The sequence below is a fragment of the Perna viridis genome, chromosome 7, assembly GCF_037379345.1.
Source record: "Perna viridis isolate PV_CMFRI_1.1 ecotype Kerala chromosome 7, ASM3737934v1, whole genome shotgun sequence".
Classification (NCBI taxonomy): domain Eukaryota; kingdom Metazoa; phylum Mollusca; class Bivalvia; order Mytilida; family Mytilidae; genus Perna; species Perna viridis.
In genome coordinates, this window is record NC_142451.1 from 24,854,904 (window position 1) to 24,880,809 (window position 25,906).

At 33.3% G+C, this 25,906-nt stretch overlaps 4 protein-coding genes across 4 annotated transcripts; 3 read left to right on the forward strand and 1 right to left on the reverse strand.

Annotated features, from left to right (window-relative positions):
- The first annotated feature begins 720 nt into the window (after nucleotides 1–720).
- LOC148611947 (uncharacterized) lies at nucleotides 721–6,302 on the forward strand. Its single transcript, XM_088592982.1, has 2 exons — nucleotides 721–1,232; nucleotides 1,451–6,302. Exons 1-2 carry the CDS (start codon nucleotides 1,028–1,030, stop codon nucleotides 2,848–2,850), a joined length of 1,605 nt encoding a protein of 534 aa, XP_088449108.1. The 5' UTR covers nucleotides 721–1,027; the 3' UTR covers nucleotides 2,851–6,302.
- Nucleotides 6,303–9,942: 3,640 nt separating this feature from the next.
- Nucleotides 9,943–14,301, reverse strand: LOC148611948 (uncharacterized). Its single transcript, XM_088592983.1, has 2 exons — nucleotides 14,217–14,301; nucleotides 9,943–12,890 (listed from the first exon to the last, which is right to left on the reverse strand). The coding sequence occupies exon 2, from the start codon at nucleotides 12,880–12,882 to the stop codon at nucleotides 11,017–11,019; it is 1,866 nt and encodes a 621-aa protein (XP_088449109.1). The 5' UTR covers nucleotides 12,883–12,890; nucleotides 14,217–14,301; the 3' UTR covers nucleotides 9,943–11,016.
- A 3,287-nt stretch (nucleotides 14,302–17,588) lies between these two features.
- Nucleotides 17,589–19,832, forward strand: LOC148611949 (uncharacterized). Its single transcript, XM_088595343.1, has one exon. The coding sequence runs from the start codon at nucleotides 17,589–17,591 to the stop codon at nucleotides 19,830–19,832; it is 2,244 nt and encodes a 747-aa protein (XP_088451469.1).
- A 9-nt stretch (nucleotides 19,833–19,841) lies between these two features.
- LOC148611950 (uncharacterized) lies at nucleotides 19,842–22,313 on the forward strand. Its single transcript, XM_088595344.1, has one exon. The coding sequence runs from the start codon at nucleotides 19,842–19,844 to the stop codon at nucleotides 22,311–22,313; it is 2,472 nt and encodes an 823-aa protein (XP_088451470.1).
- The last annotated feature ends 3,593 nt before the right edge of the window (nucleotides 22,314–25,906 follow it).

Below are 25,906 nucleotides of genomic sequence, written 5' to 3' on the forward strand. Positions count from 1 at the left end.
TTTTAATATTAAAAAGTGTTTTGTGATATTAGAAATCTAATTTGTAATATGTAATATTGAAAAATCTTTTTTTTTAATATTAGATAACATGCTTTTGAATATTACAAATTCATTTTAAATATCAGAACATATTTTTTAATATTATAAATTCATATTGTAATATTAAAAAGTCATTTCTAATACAATTTCCTGATTTTGCAATATTATAAAATATTACACAATATTACAAATTGAATTTGTAATATTAGAAAATGAATTTGCTATATTAGAAAATGAATTTCTACCATCAAAAAATCACTTTGCAAAATTGCAAAATCAGTCACATTTTTTAATAGTACAAAATGATTTTCTTATATCAAAAAATCTTAATTGAATAAAACAAATCCATTTTATCATATTAGAAAATCAATATCTAATATTAAAAAATCTAATTTTAATATTAGAATTGAATTTTTAATATAAAAAAAAAAAACGATTTTTAAAATTAAATATTGTATTATTAGAAATCAAATTTGTAATACTTATAACACTCATTTGTGTCCACTTTGGCTTGCCACATAGGTCTCTGCAATTGTAAAACCAAATATGCATTACTTATTGTGATATAAATGGCACAAACTCATCAACAATAAATGGGATATAAAAACTATGCTAATGCAAGAATATTATGTAAAAATCCGATTTTGATTTTGTGGTTTATGATAATTTGCACGTTTGTCGTCACGGACCACGTGATCAATGCTGCACAACAAACAAGTACAAATGTATGTTCATCGTTAATGTCAGCGAGATAGTGTGAAATTATTGGCAGGTACAGTAATGTGATTAATAGACTAATAGATAATTATCACCAATAATTAATTATCGATGTACAGGTGACTGTGATATACAGAGAGACACGCCCTCAGGCATTTGTTTACAGTTAGCACGTGGTTTCTGTTTTTGACAGATGGACATGTTAGAACAAGATCAATGTGGGACATTTAAAAGGACGTGTGTAAACTAGTGTATAACACATCAGAACAGAATGGAGGGAAGAGAAGTAAAGTCTCTTGTCTTCTTTGACATAGAAGCTACTGGGCTGAGTAAATCTCGAATTACAGAATTGTGTTTACTATCAGTACAAAGAGACGACTTGTTGACAACCGTTGGAACACCAAGAGTGGTTAACAAAGTAACTCTGTGTGTTAATCCACAGAAATGTATGGAACCAGAGGCTTGCAAATTGACAGGTATGTTTCATATCAAACTTCAATTTAATTCTAATAAATGTTATACTAGATATTTATGATGAAATAAAGGAGAAAATGAAATTATGTACAAATTGTTTTTGTAGAATCTTATATATACTGATGCAAACAATGTGATATGTTACATGTACATCATCGTCATTGTTATTGTCTTAAACAACACACCCCAAATATTTAATTGATTTATATTTCTGTTTAAGGTCTTTACAATGATAATCTTGATGACCAGAGCCCATTTGACTCCAGTGTTGTTGATATCTTAACTTTGTTTCTGAATCGGCTTCCTGCTCCAGTTTGTTTGTTGGCTCATAATGGTACTAACTTTGATTTCCCAGTGTTACTTGATGAATTGAAAAGGACAGGTAAATATCTGCCAACTAACTTACTCTGTGCTGATTCTATAAGTGCATTTAAAGAACTTGATGGATATATTGACTTATATGGGCATCCCAAAGTTGAAGGATCATCATCTCAGCCGACATCAAGAGTTACTACTCCTCTTGATCCACTGCTTCAAGCAACAGATTTGTCCAGTTCATTGAATCTTAGTAGAAAAACTCCAGTAGGTCAAACAATTCCTGAAAATGATTGTTCTAACATTAAAGAGAGAGTCCGACAGATGAAAAGGAAATGTGATGCCACTTTCGACAGGTGTCCCAGTGAAGCAAAAGCTGTCAAAAAGCGACTTTTTCAGTCAGAAGAAGTTAAAGGAGATAAATCAGGAAGTGGGAAAGAAAACTTTGCTGGAAGCAAACCTTCAACTCTGGAAAAACTATTCAGTGCAAAAAGATTTAAACCGGAGGTTGAAACTGTAAAAAAGCGATTGAATTTTGACTCTGATGAGGATGATGGGAGTAGTGATTCTAGTCTTAACTGTAGTACTGACTATGAAATGATTGACAAGAACAATGAAGATAACGCTAAGCTACTATGTGATGTTAACAAAAATACAAGACCAATTCCATTTTTTGACACCCAGGATAGTCTAGAGGATGAAGTTTTAGTGAATGAAGTTGAAAAAATTGAGTGCAAAGTTCCTACATTTGGGATGAGTGGGTTAGATAGTCCTACCTACCGTCCAACTTTTACAAATGTGCCAACTAGCAGTGCTATCTGTGTAACACCTAAGAAAGGAGAAGTTGCTGAAATTCAGACAACTAATGAGACGACGCCAGTGAAAAACACACAACCTGTTATGTCAGAACTGAAATATACACCGGTCACACAGTTGGCACGATGTACCGAAAAGGTGAAACTAAATACACCAAAATCTACTAGAATCAATGAACAATTGAAACAATTAAGTGCTAATGCTTCTTTCAATAAGAACCACTTGTCTTCAAATTCTTTCAGTGCTTTTGTAACTGCCAGTTATAACACAACAACAAGAAGTTCAAATCCTTTTAGTGTCCGTGGGAAAGTGTCTTACAGTTTGACAAACATCTACAAACGGACATTTGGTTGTGAGCCACCTGTGTCTCACACAGCAGAGGATGATTGTAAATCATTGTTACAATGCGTGAAGCGTAAATCGCCAGATTTTATACAATGGGTTGATAAGAATGCCATCCTCCTTACTACAGTGCCTCCAAGAAGTTGATGATTGTTATGAAATTAGGGTTTTTGATCTGTTGAATGAGCGTAGTGCACCTGTTTTTTCTTGTCAATGACAGATTTTTTGTTGGATTTTTAAATATTTTTAAAGTAACATCTTTAGAAATTTTTACACAGTTTGTTGAATGAGTGTTTTGTTAGATTTGCATGATGTTTTACTAGTTTATATACATGTTCTCTATTGAGAATGAGATTTTTTTAATCTTTCATCAATCAGTTCTTTTTTTTTTAATTTGGTATAAAATTTTTCTTAATTTTCAAATTAATGTATAAATGTAGTAAGTGACTGTTTAGTCCCGTATAGAAAAAAAAATGTGCCACACATGAAAATCATATGAATCGAGCACCATATGATAATCATATGATTTGCTATACATATGATAATCGCATGATTATTATATGATTATCATGTTTTTTTTCCCAAACATATGATTGTCATATGTTTCAAGCCAAAATTAACATAAGAGAATCATATGATAATCATATGACTATCATATGTTAAATATAATATGATTGTCATATGATTACCTTATGATTATTATATGAATTGAGCACCATATGATTGTCGTACGTGGCACATATGGCTGTGTAGTGCAGTACATTGCCCAGCATTGCATTTACTTATTTAATCTCATATTAATTCAATATTCAAATCATTTCTGAATCCATACAATTTAATGTTTTCATGAGGGATTATTGTATATGTTTGGTTCAGTCAAAAAAGACCTTCCTAGTGGTTATTTATTTATAGAAGCTCACAACACAATTTCCACTTTCAGAATCACTAATATTTGTAAACAAAATCATCCGATATAAATCCTCATTTTCAAATGTACTGAATTCACAGATTTTTTACGAATTTGATTGTACAATAGAATTTAATTATCATCAATGAGAAGTTCAAAATCAAATTTATAAAGTACTTTCTCGACAATTAACTAGAACATGTAGAAATGTACAAATGATAGTGAAAGTAGAAGATTTTACATGATGCATGTATATGTACATTTGTACATATACATGTATGTATAGGCATTTAGCACTGTGCACATACATGTACATGTCAAAAGTACATTACCAAATTTGTCTTCTTTTGCTTGTTCTATACTTGGGTTTAAGGTTACTTATGGTACACATTACATCATGTACAAAATTGATGATACAATGTATTTGTAATCATTACCCTACAATGAGTATTACATGAAAAGTGAACTTCAGGTTGTGGAGTTGGTTTTCCCATGATTGAATGGCAATTACTTGACATACTTACTAGGTCAAGTAAATGTACAACTTAAAAGGAGATCTAAACTTTCTATTATTCTATTATTCTATAAGTTAATCATTTATGTGTCATACATTTTTGACTAGTCCATTTTCAAGGGAGATAACTATATCATTTCTCATTACAGCAAAGTTGTTGATTTTTTTTTATGTAAAGTCTATTAGTTACACTGTAAATATTCATAGTTAACTTATTTTTATATTTTGGTTATCTTTATTAGTTGATTTTTAGTTTTTAGAGATATTTATTTTGTTACATTTTTAAAATTTACAAATGTAAACATGATAAATAGACAATAACATTGTGTTGACTAAAAATTAAAAAAAAATATATTCATGCAGCTTCTTAGCAGAATAAAAGAACAAGCTTCGCTCAGCATTTGACCTTATTTGTGCTGAATTTGTAGATGTATATTACTTTTATATCTAGTCAACATGCTGTCATTGTCTTCATTATGCAATCTTAATAATTTTTTTGTCAGGTTTGATTTTTAAAACAACTTTTTTAGTACTTTTCTACTGCACTGGCAGCCCCAGATGTTGACATTACATTCCACAGGTAGTCCAATCAAAAGCAGGGAAGTAGGTGGAGTGAAAGTCTTTTTTATTCTTTAAGTGACCATACATGTCAATAAATACAGTCCCTGAATTGATCCGCCCAACTATATGACTGATTGATTGATAACCGATGACTGGTAGCCGATCTGATCAAAGTTTTGAAACTTCGAACTTCTATTGAAACAAATCAAATATATTACTTTATTAAATTTATCTTAAATTTAAGATATTAAATCCACATTTTGTATTTTATTCAAAATAAAACAAATGTAAAAGAAAAAATAATTGATGTTTAGATCTATTGCATTATGTAAATATGTGTAAAAACTGACAAGCGAAACAATGGAATCTGTAAAATATATTGACTATTCTGTGGTCAAGTGATGTGATCACCATTTTAATGGATGGGTTTTGACTGATCGCAATTTTAGTTGCACAGATCGGTTCAGGTACTGTACGTGTATACTGTCAATGCACTTGGTTGGGCAACTAATACAATAACAGTATAATCAGTGTTCTCCCCATAATTTTTAAATAGCAGAGTGCTTACTGGCATAGCACAGCTCTTTTGGTCTTCCTCCAAAATTATAGCTCAGTGCCCATAGTGCATTCTGACTAAAATTAATTACTGATAGCACAGTGTCAAGAAATCATAGCACTGCAGAGTGCAGTGCTATAAAATGACCTGGGGAGAACACTGGTAATATGTTTTATAGTAGTGTTATGGTATAAACTTGAGGTACACTGTGTTATATTTAGAATAATCATTTCTGTATTGATGCATAATTGTATCACAATTTGTGCACAGGCACTTAATCATTTTTACATGAAAATGAAAAATTAGTAAAGAATATTGATTAGCTTTGAATTTATTCTATAAACTTGAAGAAAAAAATGTCATCAATTTGAATAAGTTCAATATTAGTAAAATGAAATATATACCAGTATATATACATTATCATGATTGTAGTGTACATGTCTTTTCATATTTCCTGTAATTTAAAAATGCTTCTATTTTGAATAAGAGCCCGTTTTTATGTATGTGGGTTTTTTCCTTACATGTAAGAGTTGATCAACATGCCATTCACTGATACACATCTTTTTATTTATGACAAAAAAGTGCTGAACAAAAAAATTGCATTTATTGTTTTTAGCTTGTAAAGATGTCAATATATAGAGTTGTCTTTCTTTGCATTAACTTGGCCACTATTGGATTGGAAAATGTTGATATTAACACATTCCATCTTTGTTCAAACAAATGCTATGAATTTATAGTTAATTCAGATTTTGTTTCTGAATTAAAATCAATTCTTAAGCATATATTCTGTGATAGATATGTATTATGATGATCAGACATTTTGTTTGAGAATAAAAAGGAAGTCTACATACATGTACATTGTATATTGAACTGAAAATAACTTAAAGCATGTTTTTTATGAACACCTTGAATGCTCCAAAAGTCACCAACTTAATATTTTCTCCCTTTCTTTACATTAGAGAATGCAAAGACTCAAAACTCTGTGTTTAATACTCTTATGATTTAACTACCTAGAATAATATAACTGTGATATCTAGATGAAATAAATACACTTTTACATAGTTGTGTGTTTCTATTGTTTTTGTCTTTATTAACAAAGTAAAATTTTATCCAGAGTTAGGAGGCATGGTAAACAAAATTGCATTGCTGAGGTCTTCCTATTACTTACAGGGTGATTGACTTCTAGTTGATTCAGTACAATTACGTCTACTATATATTCCATTTAATGTAACAAATAAAGTGACAGTTCACGGGGATGACAAAAGGGTGTTTTATTCAGTTAGATTGCAATAAATGACTATATATATTTCACTTTCTTGGCTGAATACAGCTTTGCCATTTTTAATTACTTTCTTTACTGGTCACACATCAGCTGTCTTTGTGCCAGGTTCATATGCCAGGTTGGTGAAATAAAGGGTAATTACAAAATTACCAAAGTGATTGGGAAAAATTCCAGGCAACAGGCAAGATAGGAAAGTTCATATTACAAATGGCAATATCAAGGCAAAAACCAGACCATTTTGGTAACAACCACCATCCAGACTTGGTACAGTGATATCCAATGGGAATGGTAGGCTAAACCAGCTAAATACTAATTTGTATTTGAAATTAACAGTTACATTTTTTTAAATTAAAATAAACACAACATGCAAAGAAGGGGGGAAACAAAAGGCTGAGTTATGCATTACAATAGGATGAATGCAGAACAACAAAGTTAAGTAAAATTTCCAGTTCGGCATGTAGGGTAATTAAGCATCTTCTGATTTTCTTAGCAAATGCTTAATTTCTTATTTCTTGAGAAAACAACCGGACTGACTTATGAAATACTGGAAAGAACTTTTTTGTTCCATGGATAATGACCAGAAGTTTAAGCATTCTAAATTTATGTGAAAAGATATTTTAGAATAGGAAAATATACTATTTGAATGCAAATGTCCCCCATCTTTAATTTCTTGTACCCTTTAAATGTCCTTTAACCGTTCAAATAGTATCTTTTCTAGCATCAGAGTGTCTGAAATTGACCATTTTGATTTACCCTGATGTCCATTTTCGCGGCTGGATAATGGCATGGTCTTACCGTTCGTAGATACTTGGTTTTCGTGCGATAACTTGAATGAGTAATACATGTATTTGGTTGATCTTTACATATTTTTTTAGAAGAATCCAAACCACAAGAGGACGGTTTGTATTGATTTTGGGTTTTAGCCGCGACCGTTTTGGAATTAGGGGCCAAAAATAAGCATTTCATAGAATTTAACCTTGTAACTCGAGTAAAATCACATAATGTCTACGACATTGTTCCAAAATATTCTTTACCACAAGGTCAGAATGGGATCGATTTTGGGGGTTAAGCGTTCTGCTGGTGCAAGGGAATAACTTCATGATTAAAATGGATATCTTTTAAATAGACTTGGGAATGGTTTTGGGAGTTGTGACTTGATCAATCATTTTTTTTTATGTCTAGATAAGAACATGAATATTTTCACATGTATCTCTTTAAAATTGTATAATGCATCTACCACAATGCGCCATATTCCCAAAGGAAAGTTGGGATTTAGTTTGGAGAATTAAGTAACTGAGGGACAAAAAGGGACCACGTTGGTTTTGGTCAAATTCTTATACAGTGTCAAATGTCTGCTTGCATTCAAAATTCAAAGCTATGTAAAGTTAGAATGGTGTGTTTATACTTGTCCAAACTGTTCATGGTTCGAACTATGCAGTCGTATCAAACCGCCCACAACAAATCATTTTATTACTCTTTTAAATGTCCAATTTCGGTCTAGAAGTCCTTTTTGCACTATATTGTCGACATTGCTACCTCAAATGTTACCTCGTCTTGAATCCCATGGGCTAAATGTCCAATTTTCTGCTTCAAAGTTCCATTTCCCTGTACCCTAATTTCCAAATTTCTATTTCAAAGGTCCATTTCCCTCTACCTTCATGTCAACCTTTCTCTCTTATGTGGTTGACACGTTTTTCCATATTCCACAATCAATCGACACTTGACGGGTTTCAGCTCAGAAAAAAAGACAGCTTTATAACACACATTGTTCAAAGAAAAGAGAAAAGAAAATTGACTTCTAAGTCATTCCACCCCACCTTCATTCCACCCAAAAGCGAAATCATAAGTTCGTCATCATCTTGAAATAACTGATGGAGTCTCTGATCGGTTAAAATGGCGAGTATTCCATAAAACGTTTTAGTTCGAGTATTCAGAAAATGCTCACAACTTAGGACTAAGTGCTTAATTATATCAAGTAAATAAATATTGCACAAAGAACAGTTCGCTGCCTTAATCGGTAAAGAACCTAGTTTGACAAGTATCAACAGTAATATATTTTCAATTGCCAAGTAGTTTTATTTGTGACTATCATTTTAGATGTGAAATATTGTTTGTTCTCTGTTTCTCTGTGAACATATCTATTTGTCTCGTGTTGTATGTTGTGAATGAATTTAGTTTTAGTTGTCTTCTGAATTGATTTTAGTTGTCAAGTGTTTTTTTTCTCTCTGTGAAACCTTAATTTTGTTTGATCTCTGCTAATCTTTTCAATTATCGAGTTCTGCTTGTTCTTTTTTAATATCTTTTTATTTTTAAAATGTTCTTTGTTCTCTGTAATATTATTTAGTTGTCAAAATTGTTTGCTATCTCTTTTCATCTTTCAGTTGTTAAGTGTTAAGTTTTTGTAAAAATCATGCAAAATGGGAAAAATCAGAAACATGCAAATCAAAAACCCACCGAACTTCACTCAAGATGACTTCTCCATTTCAAAAGGTCACTATTTGATATCTGCATTACTGTATTTGTTCAGAAATATTTCAATAGAATGATAGATAGATAAGGTTTTTGCCCTAAAATGAACTTTATAACTCAATTTACTAAAATGATACGGATAACCTTGTCTTTTTTATAATAAGTCAAATTACACATTCAAAAAAGTGGTGTTTTTTATCATACCATGTTACCCCCACTACCTAATTCTTACAGGGACTGAAACTTAAGTGTTGTTTGTTCTTTTATAATTGTTTTTAGTTGTCAAGTGTTGTTGTTCATTGTGGGCATCTTTTATTTGTAAATGTTTGTTTTCTGTAAAATCTTTTCATCTGTGAAGTGTTGTTTGCTTTCTTTGATATATTTTTTCGTTTTTTAAGAGTCGGTTGCTCTCTATTTCAAAAGTTGTCCAATGTTGTTTGTTATCTGTAAACCTCATTTTGGTTGTCAAAAGTTGTTGGTTCTGAATGGTTTGATTTATTTTCCTGAATTTATCTTCGTTTCTTGACTTTAAATGTATAATGCAGTCATACTAGTCAGTGAGAGGTGCAAAACGTGTATCTCTATTTGTAGGTAGTGGACCAGTTCAGAAATTCAACTTCCATCCTCGTAAACAACGTTGCGCTGCCGTAACGTACTCGTAAAATACGTCTTGACCAATCAGGGACGTCACATCCCAGAATTATGTATTTTGTAAATACCTTCATTTGATACATATCCATCATGACATTTTGTATTTTTTGAATGCAAGTACTATGCGTAGAAATGTGTAGGAAGAAAATAACATGATTGACAGTTTCTTGGCACAAAACAACCTTCTGTCAATCAATTTACAAAATACACTATTTAATTAAGAAGTAGAGATTTATAACAACGCTAATTGGAACTTTGTAGTCAATCAATTAATTTATTGTTTTATTAACAAATAAAAATGGCAATGTCGTTTTTATTTATTTTTAAAAACGCTTCACTTAACAATTCATTTCATATGACTATATTAGTACATGTTACATTTCCTTTATGTGTGTAATTTAATATGTGCATGGTACAAAAGTCCAATTTATGGATGTTTTACATATATTTTCCGTATAATGATGAGCTAACTATACAGTATTGCGAATAAAAATCTGTATTACATTAAAAAAAAAGACAATAAGACAACTATACACTATAATAGACCATAGTTTAGTAATCCTTTGGTAGCGGAAAGAAGATGCAATCAATGTATACATATTTGAACTATACTTGGTTATGGACTAATTGGTAAATATGATTTCTAAGGGGGAGGGCTAAGGTCAAATTGTGTGTCTTTGAATCATATCCAGTCTTATTTCTGACCTGACTATTTAATTTTTACACTATACTAGCCTGTCCTGTCCTGTTTTTTTAACTGTATCCCAATTTTTTTCTATCACTTGGATTTCGGTCTTGTTATTTAAAATTTGATCCTAGCATCCACCCCACCCCAAAAAATCAAACGGTCGCTTTTCCACTGAATTGATTCGTGCAGATTCAGGCGATTCGTTATTGGCGTCATGTACTAAAATTTAACCCCCCAAAAATTAAGCACCAAAAATAATCACCGGTATTCACTTGAATTTTATAATTCTTATTCTTTATATGTTTTAAATCTTTTTTGTTTTCATGTTTCCCTGGTCAAATAAAATATAAAGTCAACCTGTACAATACAACTGCTGAAGTGGAGAATTGCGGAATATGATATTTTCTGCAATACTTGATCAACGTAAGACATCACTGCGGTTTTGTTTAAAATCTGTTCTCAAATGTAAACACCCTTTTTAAAATAATTGCTCAAGTGTACAAGAAAGGAACTCTTTCGTCGAAACAAACTTATTTCAACAAAACAATACACACATATTCGGTACTTGTCTGGTTGAATAACAGTGATATTGATTGTCGTGAGAAATACTCCACAAAAATTCATGTTGTATAACGATATAAATACAAACTTCCTTGTCCAAACATACGAGTTTACTTTGTTTAACCTAAATTGTTAAGCTGAAAAACATGTTAGGATCCATACCATAAGGTATGACCGTCGTTGGTGCCCAGGTTCCAGAATTTCCCCATTGATTACTGTTAGGTTTTTGGTCTCTTTGGACTTGGAACGGCTTCAAATTGAACTCGTTAAATAATTGAGGGTTCCAGTTATTATTGTTTCTACCTTTGTTTTGACCCTGCTGTTGATTATTCCCACCATTTTGCGGTTTTCTCCAAGAGTTATTATTATTCCCGTTGTTTCCATTATTTCTTTGATTATTTTGATTAAACTTCTGCTGATTGTTGTTGCTGGACATTTGGTTTCGGTTGTTATTATTGTTATTATTCCTACGGTTGTTGTTGTTGTTTGTATGACGGTTCTGGTTATTGTTGTTGTTGTTGTTTGTATGACGATTCTGGTTATTGTTGTTTTTATTAGTGTTAACGTTCTTGTTATTGTTGTTGCCACTGTTGTTGTTATTGCTTGTTATTTTGTTTTGGTTGTTGTTGTTGCCATTCATTCGGTTTTGGTTATTTTCGTTCATATTTCTGCTTGATGCCATATTTTCGTCAGGTTTTGCAATGACCCCAGAATTTGCCATTGTCATCTGCTTGTTTGAGTCTCCATCTGCAGCATTCACGTCCTGTCCCTGGTTGTTTTTCATATTTTCCATTGACTTTGAAGTAGCTACTTGACTTATCATGCCAGTATTTGATATAGCTTGCTTCGAAATCACTTGGTTGGAATCACTACTTGATAAAGAGAACGATGATTTGACCGAAGATGAGCTTGCCTCGTTATTGGACGGCGACAGACCTGTAGGTTGACTAGAAACAGTTCCACTACCAATCATACCACTACTGACCAAAGGTTTAGCTTCGATGTTATCAACAAATGTACCTCTATTTGGTGTCTTACTTATACTCTCGACGATAAATCCTGATCCAGTGCCTCCCATTCCTGACATCACACCACTCAGAATGGGATTGAGAGCACCGCCATCCATGACGAAACCAATATCAGCAGCTACTTGGTCACCTTTCTTGGGATCAGAATTATACACCATAGAACTACTTTGGCTTAAAGACCCAGCAGCGTTTTGAGTATTTAAACCATGTGATGACATCATAGACAATATTTGTTTTGGTTTTTCACTAGGAGGCATTTCAGGTTTGATTACTTCCGGTTTCTGCTGCTGTTCTTGATTTGAAGAAATGAAATTTGATGTCTTTTGTTTAATTTGCTGCTCTGGGACAACACTGATCTTTGGTAGTTTTATTTGTTGTTCTGAAACAATGTTTATTGTTCCTTCGTTTGATAACTTCGTCGGATTGGTTGATTTGGTATTATCACTAACAAATGTGTCGATGTTTTTCATTAGACTGTTAGTAACAGGTACATCTACTTTCTCCAAGCTTACATCTTTTGTCGGTTTTTTGTCATCGGGCGACGCTATGGTAGAACGGGCAGAATGTGTCCATTTAATTTGAGGCTTGATCAGATCTGTATGTTGGATTGCGGCATTCTCTATCTTATCCTTTATTTTTATGTCAGAAGAACTTTTTATTGTTGGAGCGGCTATATCCTTGAACTGTTCGACATGTTTTATTTCTTCCGTTGCCTGATTAAGGTGTATATCCTTAATGCTCGTTTCTTTTCCCACTACTGTTTTTTCTACAGAAATTGGCGCAGAATGAACATGTTTATCAATAATATTTAGGTTTCCACTGGTGTAAATTGTTTTCTCAGGAATACCAACTGGAGAACAGGTACACTGACATTGTAGACTTCCCTCTGTTGGGTTGTGTAAAAGGGCTGCAGATCGAGTAAGCAGGATGGCAATCGTGAACCCTAAAAGGCTGGGTGTCATCTTGAGTTCTGAAAAAGACATTCTTGAAATGTTGATTTGTTGACTTATAAAACGCCTCTAACCTCGATGGTGTCAAAACATGTTATCATTTCAAACTCTTCTAATGTATCCCACACAAAAGTTATTGTTATTGTTCAAATTATTTTGGCTATTACTGTTAATGATTCATTATGCAATTCTTTTGAAAAAAAATAGCCTATACCAATAGTTGGAATTTTACACGTACCTTTAAGTTTAACATTTCAAGACAAGTATCTAGAGTGAAATAAATTATTTTATATACTAAATTGTATAATAGGAATAGTTTTTGTCAATATGCGCTAGTAGTAATGTGATGGTATAACTCCAGAAAGAGTAATCAAGGGTAACAAGGTTATAGCGGTAATCAAAAGAATGTAATCCAGGGACAAAGACCAGACATGGAAAACAGACATACACAACAAAGAACATAAAGTAACTAAAATCATATATAAAATGTAACAAAAGCAAATGAGCATCTCGGAATCCACTAAAAACTGGGAGCATGGACCAGTTGCACCGGTAGGGTAAACATCCTTTGCTTTTATAGAAATACCCGCCTAGTTGCTCATAAAAAGTCAAGTCCGGGGTTGACAAAAGAGGAAAAGAAAACCATGACACGTTGTGTTAAAAAATTGTGTTCAACAACTTCGAAACAGCTACTTAAGACAAAGCGAATTTTGCTAAGGATATAAATATTTAAATAGACGGTTTATTGCAATAGAAGTTAGTTTGTGTTCAGTTAATATAAGTCTGAAAATCATACTAATTATAATATGTACATGTTTGTTTAGTGAATTAATTTTCATTTACTTTGCATAACATATTATTTATTTGTACGGTCTTGCGTGAAGGCATGTTCTAAAAATGTAAATTTTAACATTGTTTAGGTCTTGTTAATTTGAAATTCCGTCGATTCTAAGTGTTAAGTAGTAAATCAACAGATAGAAACCAAGTGCTGAATGACCGAAATTAAAGTTTAACTTTTACTTTAAGAAAGTTTGTAATATTTAAAAAATTATAAAAAAAAAAATATAAATAAAATCGACATTTGATTGTTAAACGATTGTTACGCCTTGAAGTACTTGACTTTTCAAAAACAAACAAAAAAAAAAGCAACAAACAAAACCAAACAAACAAAAACAAAACAAAAACAAAAGAAAGACGACCTTTCAATTTCCCGATTACAGATAACATGCACATTTTAATATTAATACTGTAATTAGTATGATGTACATTTAGTCCTTTACGTTTACAATCACCTACATTGATATAAAAAATCAACTTCCAAAAACTAAGATTCTATATGTTTTTACCTTAATGCTTTCTTCCAGAACTAGCCACGAGAAAAGAATATTTTGTTTATCAAGTGAAATTAATTAACTTGAAAAGACATGTGACTAATTTAAAACAAGGTAACAATTTGTTCGTGTCATTGTATGACATGTCATATCATTAAAGCCTAGTATTTCATAGTGTTTTATTGTTTCAAAGAGAAGTCGAAAACCACATTTGGAACGTTAATATACAAATTAATATAAAAAGGAAATCGATCGGGAAAAAGTGCAATCTTTTGGAACGATATAACGACATACACATGCTTTGCAATTACACTAAGTATCACTGTAATATGATGCGTGTTGTGTCTCTAAATCGTTCCTTAATATGACAGTTTAATTCATATGAGATTGTGCTATCTCACCGAAGGCTCCTTAGTAAGCTTCGTTTCCGATCCTTTCCAATACTCTACCGAAACAGAATTTGAGAATTTCATGATTAGTCGATTATGAAAACGTTTTAAATTAAATCCGTAAAACGTTTACATTAAAGCAATCAATACGTAACATTTTAATTGGAATAATAACACCTATACATTGATCTAACAATGGGGAACTAAAGAAAAGCAAGATTTGAGGGAAAATAAAAAAAATATCCCAAGGATAAAGACTAAACAAGGAAAACAAGTACATACACAGCAAAGAAATGAAATAACAAAAATTAAAAGTACAAAGAAACAATAGCAAATAAGCAACCCGGACACAAATAAAAACAGGGAACATGGGCCTGATGCACCGGTAGGGTAAGCGTCCTCTGCTTTTCTAGGACAGCGACCGAGTTGCTAATAAAGTGTATCGTTCGGAGCAGACGAAGGAGGAAAAGAAAACTTGATACGTTGGAAAGAAGGAAAATCACAAAACCAAGAATAAGCCTTAAAATGGCACGACGGTACCAAGTCAGGTGAAAACGAACTGCGAATACGCGAGTCACCTTCCGGGAACTTTCATATAGAAGTGACAGAGTCAAATTGTAACGGTGCATAGACCTCACATATCGCATTTGTTGGCTGTGCAAACACACAAGATATCAACGCAACATTTTTCAACCCGATTTGGGAAATCATATTTTGGCCAGTTTATTTTGGTAAAGTAACGACCACCTTACGAAAGTAATATGGAACAACAAAAAGTACTAAGCCAGAAATTGACGTTTGAACATTTTAGTTCATCAAGAAAGCCTATGTGTAAAAGTTTAGAGGGATACTGTCAAATGACCTCAATTAGAGGCCGAAATTTGACCGTATATTGGACCACCAAAGGAGACCAACGAATAATGTCAAAAGAGTCGATGCCCCCAGTTGAAGCTATTTAAGAATGCTTTTGATACATGTATAAATTAATATGGCTGTATGAATGGCATACCCTTTATTAATGAATACTGTATGATTAAGAAGATAAAAAAATCAACGGAATATTTGATTATCGGCTTACAATTATAGAAATTTGAAAACAATGATGAAATTATTTTATTTTTAATTAAAAAAAAACATCGAAAATAAAAAGTTATCCCCATCAGACATGGCACGTGTCTGCCTTAGAAATGGTGGTTATGATCCTAAATAATTTCATTGTGTATTTCCCTAGAAAAAAAATCGGTTACGGTAGATGAGTTTTTGTCTCCCATCAAGTTGAGCAAAACATGTGCCATGACCTTACATTTTAACTCGTTCGAAATCGTGATGCGTAGTACTTCGTAGTTTTCAACTACGAAAATGCAAATCAACTATCCTCGAAGAAAATCCACCAATTACACAGGATCAAAGAGATACGCATTTCAATTATTTAGGCAATATTCGGGTAAACTACCAGCAGTTTAGTAGCCCTCATTTTTTTATCAAAATTGCAGTATTACAAATTTGAAAATACCTAAATTACTGAGGATTCATTCATTTCTTTCGGTAATGAATTTGGCTTCCTACGAGTATTTCGATAATTTTGATATTGAGCACTTCTTGTTGACAATATTATTGGGATTGAGATCTTCCTATATATTTGATTCTAATGCTGCTGATAAGAGGTTACTCCTTGAACCAATTGTACAGCATATCGAAATTTGCAATATATATGATTGGTATTTTTTGTATTTCATAACATACAGGATCAAAGTGCAATGTTTGCGCTGTAGTCGAATATTTGTTTTTTGAAATGAACACATAAGATTTAGTTTTACTTAATTTTTCTCTTAAACAGTCGCCATTTCGTGCAGCATATAGTCTGCACATTTACTCAAAACTATGAAGAAGCAAGTCCTATTGGAATCGAAATAAATCTCAGAAACTTCATTTTATCATTGTTTTACCACGGCATTTTATTATTGTTTTACCATGGACGGGCCATTTATGTCACCATTTAACTTCTTGCATTCGCTCGGGGTAAATGTTGAGACCAAAGTGTTTGATTTTGGTGATTGATTGATTTCACACAATTTGCATAGAATTATATGTTACATTGGTTTATGTCCCTTTAAAAAAGCTTACTCTTAAATGAAAACAATGAAGGTCACATATCTATTTCGATGAAGAATTATCAGAATGATCACTTTTGAGGGTTTATTGAGTCTACCAATACGTTAATCGTTCTCATATTGATACTGAATAAACTTGAATGAGACGAATTAGTATATGACTTCAAGCCCACCATTATATCATTAACGTATTGACCAGAAGATATGGATCAACAAGAGGATGACGACAAAGCTGTGGCTAATACTGAGATGCATGAAGCTATTTCTACTCATGAGACAGAAGCTGAGGCTAAAGCAATATGCGAACGTCGACAAAGAATCAGAAGATAAAGGTATTAAGTTAGATGGTTATGAGGACAGAGGAACACGTCCAAGAACTTTCACTGAGAAAGGAGAACAATTAGAAATGAACAATGCAAGTAAGCAATTTACTACATTGAAGACTTTAGCGAATTCAATAATTAACATGATTGATGAAAAACGTTCTTTCGATTCAATAAGATCAAAACATTATCAATGGATGGAGAAATATGAACAATTTATCGAACACCACCAAAGCATATTACCAAGAATAACTCATGATAATAAAGATTTATACATTGAAAAGTTTGATGAAAGAAATCATATGTGTCAATTATTCAAAACTCGTATGATGCAGTATTTCAGTTCCATGAGCCAAGAGTTACAGAAAGATGAAAGACGCTCAAGGTCAAGCAGACACAATGGGACACGTGCTTCATCAAATAAGGCGTCAAGTCAAGGTATGCGTAGTAGTATATATGCTAAGAGATTAATAGAAGAACAAACTAGGGCCGAACTTGAAGCAAAAATGGAAGCTTTGAATAAGTTTTGGTCAGCTAATAGGAGAAAATGCATATAACTCAGCAATGAGGCAACTCCAAGAACGATATGGAGATGAAGAAGTAATAGCCAATGCTTTCATCAAAAAAGCATTAGGATGGTCCGACATTACATCAGGCGATTCAAAGGGGCTAGATGAATTCTCTCTATTCTTGATAGAATGTTTAAACGCAATTGAAAGTATAGATGCTATCAGAATCCTAGAGTGCTCGGAAAACATTAAGTCGTTAATGAAAAAACTTCCACTATATTTACATGATCGTTGGAGAACCGTTGTGTCGAATATCAGAGACAAGAAACAACAAGTGAAATTTTCAAACTTTGTGGAATTTGTGAAAACTGAGGCTAAGAAACTGAATGATCCTGTTTATGGAAAACCTGCTATGACGAACTCAAACTCACAACACTCGAAGTTTTCTAAATCTAAGGCAACGAAAATGAAAGAGGTAACATATGTCAAAAGTAGTTTTGCTACTGAGATAAAACAGGAAACACAAAAACAGGTCAATGATCAGAAATGTTCATATTGTGAAAGAAATCATAGTCTTGAAAACTGTAGGGGAATATTGAAGCTCAGCATCAAAGACCGTTATGAACACTTAAAAGCAAAAGCTCATTGTTTTGGTTGTCTGAGAATAGGACACAGAACAGCGAATTGTAGAAATAGACTTACGTGTAAAATTTGTCAAAGAAGACACCCAACCATACTTCATGATAGTGAAAGACAACAACAAGAAAGTAAAAATACGTCTACAGGATCAACACAAACCGATCGATTGACTGAAAACTGGAATCCGATTATTAGTACCACCCATACAGGGGCCGGTGAGTCATCTTGTGCAATGGCAATAATACCAGTAAAGGTCAAACTTCGAGATAAACCTGCCGTAATTGAAACGTACGCATTCTTCGACACTGGAAGTAGTGTTTCTTTCTGTACTGAAGATTTGCTTACACGTCTCGGTGGAAATGGTAAAAAAATGAACTTGAAAGTAAACACCATGGGAGAGCCTTTCAACATAAAAATGTACGCCGTATCCGGAATGCAAGTCATGGACTTTGATATTGTCAATCTTCCAAAGGTCTACACCAAAGATAAGATACCCGTCTCAAGTACACATATTCCTAGAGAAGATGAAATTTCAAAATGGAGTCATTTGTCGCACATTAAATGGCAGTCACCGGATTGTGAAGTAGGTCTGATGATTGGAAATAACGTTCCGGATGCATATATGCCATTAGACTTGGCTACAGGTTGCAGTGGATCACCTCACGCTACTAGAACTAGATTAGGATGGATCATTTGGAATGTAATCAGAGACTTTGACGAAACAGAACAGGTTGTGAATCGAGCGCAATTGATGTCTATTGAAGCTATTGATGAAGACAATTTGAGGCTTGAACAATTATTTAGAAATTCTTTGAACTATGATTTCCCGGAAAGAATCATCGATGATAAATTGGAAAATTCTGTCGAAGATAAGAAGTTCTTAGAATTAGTGAACAGGTCACTCAACTACAAGAATGGTCACTACGAGATAGGTTTACCATTTCGAGATCCATATATGACTCTTCCGAATAATGCATATCAGGGAAAGCAACGTTTGAAAGGGCTGAAAACAAAGTTTGCCACAAATCCGAAATTCAAAGAAGATTATATCGAGTTCATGAATAAGCTCATTGAGAAAGGTTATATGGAAATCGTCCCACTAGAAGATTTGGACAGAAATGATGGCCGAGTTTGGTATCTGCCTCATCACGGAGTATATCACGCGCAGAAAAATAAGATCAGTGTAGTCTTTGACTGCTCAGCAACCTATATGGGCATTTCGTTGAATTCACAGTTACTCCAAGGCCCAAAACTGACGAACAATTTACTTGGCGTTCTTTTACGATTCAGAGAGGAACATGTGGCTATTCTAGGAGATATTGAAGCGATGTTCCATCAGGTTAGAGTTCCTGTGATAGATAGAGATTGTCTTAGATTCTTTTGGTGGCCGAATGGCAATGTAGTTGAAAATCCCGTTGAGTACAGAATGACCGTCCATCTGTTTGGGGCAACGTCCTCGCCAACATGTTGTAACTTTGCGTTGAAACAGACTGTTGAAGATTATGCACACAGATATCATCCGTCTGTATCGACAATTATGACAAACAGTATGTATGTCGATGACTGTCTTGCATCTGTGGAATCCGAGGGCAAAGCAATCGATGTTATTAGAGATGTGACTTCTATGTGCAAAAATGGCGGATTTAAAATGACTAAATGAATCAGTAATATGCCGTCCGTTATAGACTCGATACCTGAAGATGATCGAGCTAAAGATGTTCAGCACTGGAACCTTGATGATGACTTACCTGTAGAACGAGCTCTCGGTGTACAATGGAACATGGAAACTGACTGTTTTGAATTCAAAGTTAAATGTAAGGACAAACCAACGACTAGACGGAATGTTCTATCGATTACAAGTTCAATCTACGACCCTATGGGAATAATATCACCATTTGTGCTCACAGCGAAATCTATTTTACAACGATTGTGTACGAAGGGTTACAGTTGGGATCAAGAGCTCACTGGAGCCGAGCTTAAACAATGGACTGATTGGCTAGCTCAACTTAGCGAACTAGAAAATATACAACTACCGAGATGTTACAAATCCACAGATATAACAGAGATCGAATCTTGTCAACTGCATTGTTTCTCCGATGCTAGTGAAACAGGGTATGGAATGGTTTTCTATATTAGACTTGTTGACAATGCGAATAGAATCAATTGTGCATTTGTACTTGGAAAATCTAGAGTTAATCCCCTCAAGAAAATTACGATACCGCGACTTGAGCTCGCCGCCGCTGCGAAGGCTGTCAGGTTAAGTAAAGTTATTGTTGATGAATTGAATTACACGATCGATAAAATTCTATTCTGGACAGACAGTATGTCCGTTTTGCGTTATATTCACAATCTGAAATCACGATTTCACACTTTCGTTGCTAACAGACTAGAAGTTATTCAGGAAGTAACAAAACCCGAGCAATGGAAATATGTCAACACGAAAGTCAACCCAGCGGACACTGCGTCTAGGGGAATGAAAGCCTCACACTTTCAGACAAACACGGCATGGCTAAATGGTCCGGATTTTCTTTGGAAAACAGAATGTGAGTGGCCAAAACAAGAGATAGATATTTCAATTCCCGATTCCGATTGCGAAATAAAGGAAACAGTTAATACACTTATAACGGAACCGAATTATGACATACTTGACAAATTGATGACTCGATATTCAGATTGGATGAAACTAAAGCGAGGAGTGTGTAGAATTTTGATATTCTTCGATCTTCTGAAAGGACGATGTGACAAAGCGAAAACTGAAACGAAACGAAACCTGATCATGACGGATATAATTAAACGATCAGAGAAATGTATTATCCGATATATCCAGAAACAACATTTCGCCGATGAAATAGATTCTCTATCTAGTGATTCGAAGAAAACTTTAAAGAAAACATCCAAACTATCCAAACTGGATCCGTATATAGATTATGACGGCATATTGAGAGTAGGTGGTAGATTAGACCAAGCGGAAATACCTTACGATATGAAACATCCGATTATACTGCCAAAGAATTCGAATATTTCGATGTTGATTATCAATGACATTCATCGTGCGATAGGACATCTTGGCAGAATTCCGATTCTATCAGAACTTAGAAAACGATACTGGATAATCGGTGCAAGTTCACTTACAAAAAGAATGTTATCGAAGTGCGTCACGTGCAGGAGATATCAAGGACCATTACTCGAACAAAAGATGGCTGATCTGCCAGCAGAGAGACTTCAACCGGATAAACCTGCGTTTTCTATGGTTGGCGTTGATTTCTTCGGACCGTTCTACATCAAGCAACGTCGGAGTACTGTTAAAAGGTATGGAATGATATTCACTTGTATGTCTGTACGTGCAGTACATCTAGAAATAGTACATTCAATGGACACGGGTTCATGTGTCAATGCAATAAGACGTTTTATTGCCCGGAGAGGTGTACCCGAACTTATCCGATCTGACAACGGAACGAATCTGATAGGTGCAGAACGAGAAATGCGAGAGGAAATTCTTAGATGGAACATTGACAAGATTGAAAGTTTCATGACTCAAAATTGTATAAGATGGGAATTCAATCCACCATCGGCTTCCCATTTCGGAGGAATTTGGGAGCGGCTAATTCGATCAGTGAGAAAGATCCTGTATTCAGTAATCAAAGAACAGAACATCAGACTAGACGATGAAGGACTTATGACATTTATGTGCGAAGTTGAATCAATACTAAACAACCGCCCACTTACCGACATATCCGACAGTGGGAACGACATCAATGTTCTCACGCCAAATCATCTGCTCTTATTACGCCCAAGAGAATATTTTCCTCCTGGAACATTCTGTAAAACAGACAGTTACGTACGAAGACGTTGGAGACAAATACAATACTTGACTGATTTATTTTGGAGAAGGTGGACATCAGAATACATACCATCCCTACAGAAAAGGCAAAAGTGGATTAATGAGAAAAGAAATGTCGAAATAGGCGATGTTGTAATAATACAAGACAATTGTCCGAGAAACTATTGGAACTTAGGTCGAATAATCGAAGTGTTCAAAAACAATGACGGATTCGTACGTTCAGCGAAAGTGAAGACAGCTACGGCGACATTAACTAGACCAATTGCGAAACTGTGTATGTTGGTAGAGAATGACCAATAGAACAGTATAAAGATTATTGAATGTTTATGCACCAGAAACGTTTTGATTTCTGACTTTGATTAAGAGTTTATTTTTTTTGTTTTAATTGTCTTTTTCACTTTGGCTCGTATTAATAATTTTGATAATTGTGTTTTATGACCACAATTAAGGGGCCAGAATGTTGAGACCAAAGTGTTTGATTTTGGTGATTGATTGATTTCACACAATTTGCATAGAATTATATGTTACATTGGTTTATGTCCCTTTAAAAAAGCTTACTCTTAAATGAAAACAATGAAGGTCACATATCTATTTCGATGAAGAATTATCAGAATGATCACTTTTGAGGGTTTATTGAGTCTAGCAATACGTTAATCGTTCTTATATTGATACTGAATAAACTTGAATGAGACGAATTAGTATATGACTTCAAGCCCACCATTATAGTAAACAATGCGACATAAACGACCAGCCCGTGGTAAATCAATGATAAAATGGAGTTTCCGTGATCTATTTCTTAATTTGATTATTACTAGTACTACACTTGTAGTATATTTTATTTCGAACGAATGATGTTTCCTCAATAATATCAACTAACGGTTAGGATGGATATTATTTTTTTGCTGTTTGAGTTATTTTCTAGAAAGACAATCTGGATTCAAGAGTCTTAACTATGGTAGACATTTTTATTAATACGATGTTATTATTAGATGTAACCACTATAAATATTCAGATAAAAAACATCTCGTAACCTCCAAGTGTTACTCAATTCAGTAAAATTGCATCAAAAATTTTTTTACCTTCTTTAGAAATGTTCAGTTTGAACTTTTTGACTGGAAGCAGTTTTAGTGTACATTTGGTGTATGAATGCTGACTAAATTAGTAATGAGAGATTATAAAGTGTTTGACCTTAGCAAGCTCTATCTTTTTTCCATTTCAATGAAAAGTTTTTCTTTTGGTAAGTTCATTGATGTAATCCTTATGCCAACTCTCATGTCTGAAATGTTTCATCTTCAAAGTTTTTGACTCATGTTTGCTATTTCCTTAAGAATATTTTGTATTTGGTAAAATTAGCGCTTTCTTATTTTCCATTTCATTGAAAGGCGATTTAGCTTTTGCTAAGCTCTTTACTTTAATCCTAATGCTACAGCTATCAATATGTAAATTTTCGTCTCCATTTTCTTTTGAACCAATGCTTACTACTTCTTTTGCTAATATCTGGTGAAATTTTCATCATATGGACGTATTTGTTAATTCACTACTAAAACTGCCAATTTACTCAATTTTTATTAAGTTCTTTTTTGCTTCATTTGCTTTACAATTCGATCAAAATAAAACTTGTTATAAGTGCACTTGCTACGCATAGACAAATGTCAAATGCCGTTAAGAACAAATAAGTTAAGATGTCTACATTATAACGAAACAAAACTAGATTTTACATTTATTTGCGTGATGATTGGCAGAAATACTCTGAAATCCTATCAAAGATTTTTGTGTCATTGTCATAGAAATTGCCTTAAATGAAATGCACAAACTGCCTGTGACAGACGTATATATATTGTTGTTGAAAGAGATGGAATTCTGCTTTCCTCTTCTTACTTCGCTTGCAGAAGTTGACATGATACATTTGTCCGAAAGCTAACCAGTCTAAACACACTGAAGGATTATAATCTATGATTTGCATTTAAAATGGTCTTTAACATTATTATATTAATTAAAGGCTAGTCTTGTTGAATAGACGGCAAATTTAAGAGGAAACATGATTGCATAAAAAATATTCAAATAATGTCAGTTATGGGACAGACACATCGTACTATATTGTTCCACAAAGAACCATTGATCTAGTAAAAGCAATTTGCTTTATCTGGATGTTTCCCGCTCTAGTCGTCCTAGGACTGGTTTTTAAAGGAATTTGCTTAGTCATGTTTCAACGCATTGGAAGAATGACATCGACCAATATAACGTTGTTTTCATTGACAGTTGCCGACATTCTTATTCTATTTAATGGTGCAATCAATTCCATACTTCAGGCTGCAGTTATATACAACTCACCTATTACCCGACAAGAAAGACTTTTATTTGTTCGATATTTCGACGCATATGTGAATGCCTTGCCTTCTGCAACGGGAAACACACTGACTATGTTTATTTCACTTGAACGTTTACTGTGTGTTTTAAAGCCTTTGAAGGTCCATCTAATTTCTACAAGTAAAGAATTTGTATACGTTAGTCTTTCTTTTATCTTGCCTGTTGTCACTAGAATACCAAATTTGTTTTTGTATACAACTGAGGAGGTTTATAACAATAACACGGGATCACATACCATATATATTCAACCAACAACTTATGGAAGGAATAAAGAATTAACAAACATTGTTTATATGCTTTTAGAAATAGCATGGCAATATGTACCGGTCATTGTCGTTTCTGTTTCAAGTGCGCTTACTGTAGCACTACTTTTGATAATAGCAAGAAAAAGAAAAGACTTGATGATTGACCATTCGAAATCTAGCATAAAAAAAGTTCTGTCGAAGCTCACGTCACTAAGATGTTGCTGGCAATCACATCAGTTTTTAGCTTTTGCCAACTTCCTGGTGCAGTACTCTGCATGCTGATTTTTATTGATCCAGATATGACACCGTATAAATAATCCAACAATCTCTACGAAATTGCATTGCCAGTAACCTATTTCTTTCTTCTTACCAATTCTGTGGTGAATCTATTCATTTATTTTAAAAACTAGCAGTGTATATAGAAGTTACATCCTTTCCTTGTTTTGCTTAAAATAAGATTGATAAATTGGACGACAGAATTATCCTTGAAAACTGCGAAAATATTATTTACTGTTGTAGAACTCAAATTCCCGTGTACAACTGATATCGGTTATATGATTCATAGCTTCAGTAATCCCAAAAGGTTTGACTGGCCAAGCACGAGTTAATATTGATGTGATTTGAACTTGTTTTGAGAGTCAAGATGAAAAAGAGAAACACACCCCTACACGAACACTTAGACGGTATTATATTTGATGTATGTACTTTTGATATTCTAGGTTACATTATCTATTTCGTTGTGATAGTTGCTTTGTTTGTTTTTGTATTTGTAAGTATTTTGGGGTTTTCTTGTTTTGTTTGTGTGTTATTTTTTTTCATGACGACAGCATGTGATTTGCAACAATATAACATACTTATTTTGATATTGCATTGTGTCTTTCTCGAATCCCAACATTTAAAACGGTATCTTTTTCTTGATTAACAACAATTTTTTTTAAAGATGATGTATACTTGCTTTTTCAATGACAATATAAGTCTAAACAGTGACAATATAAGTTTTTACATTAACAACTTACAACATGTACATAAACTATGAGTAAATTTATCAACTTACGTAAATGTTAAAGCTTACTACATATATAGCATGTATCTTTTTAAATTTTGTATTAAATATATCCAAAAAATACATTTTGTTCCATTTCCTCAAATGATACATTAAATTTCAAATAGCGAAAACAATTACAATTTTATATTAATAGTAAATACAGGAGTTGAATATTTATAATGTCGTCACGATGATTGACTCGTACCAAACATTTCGACGTCACCTTTTATCACCTT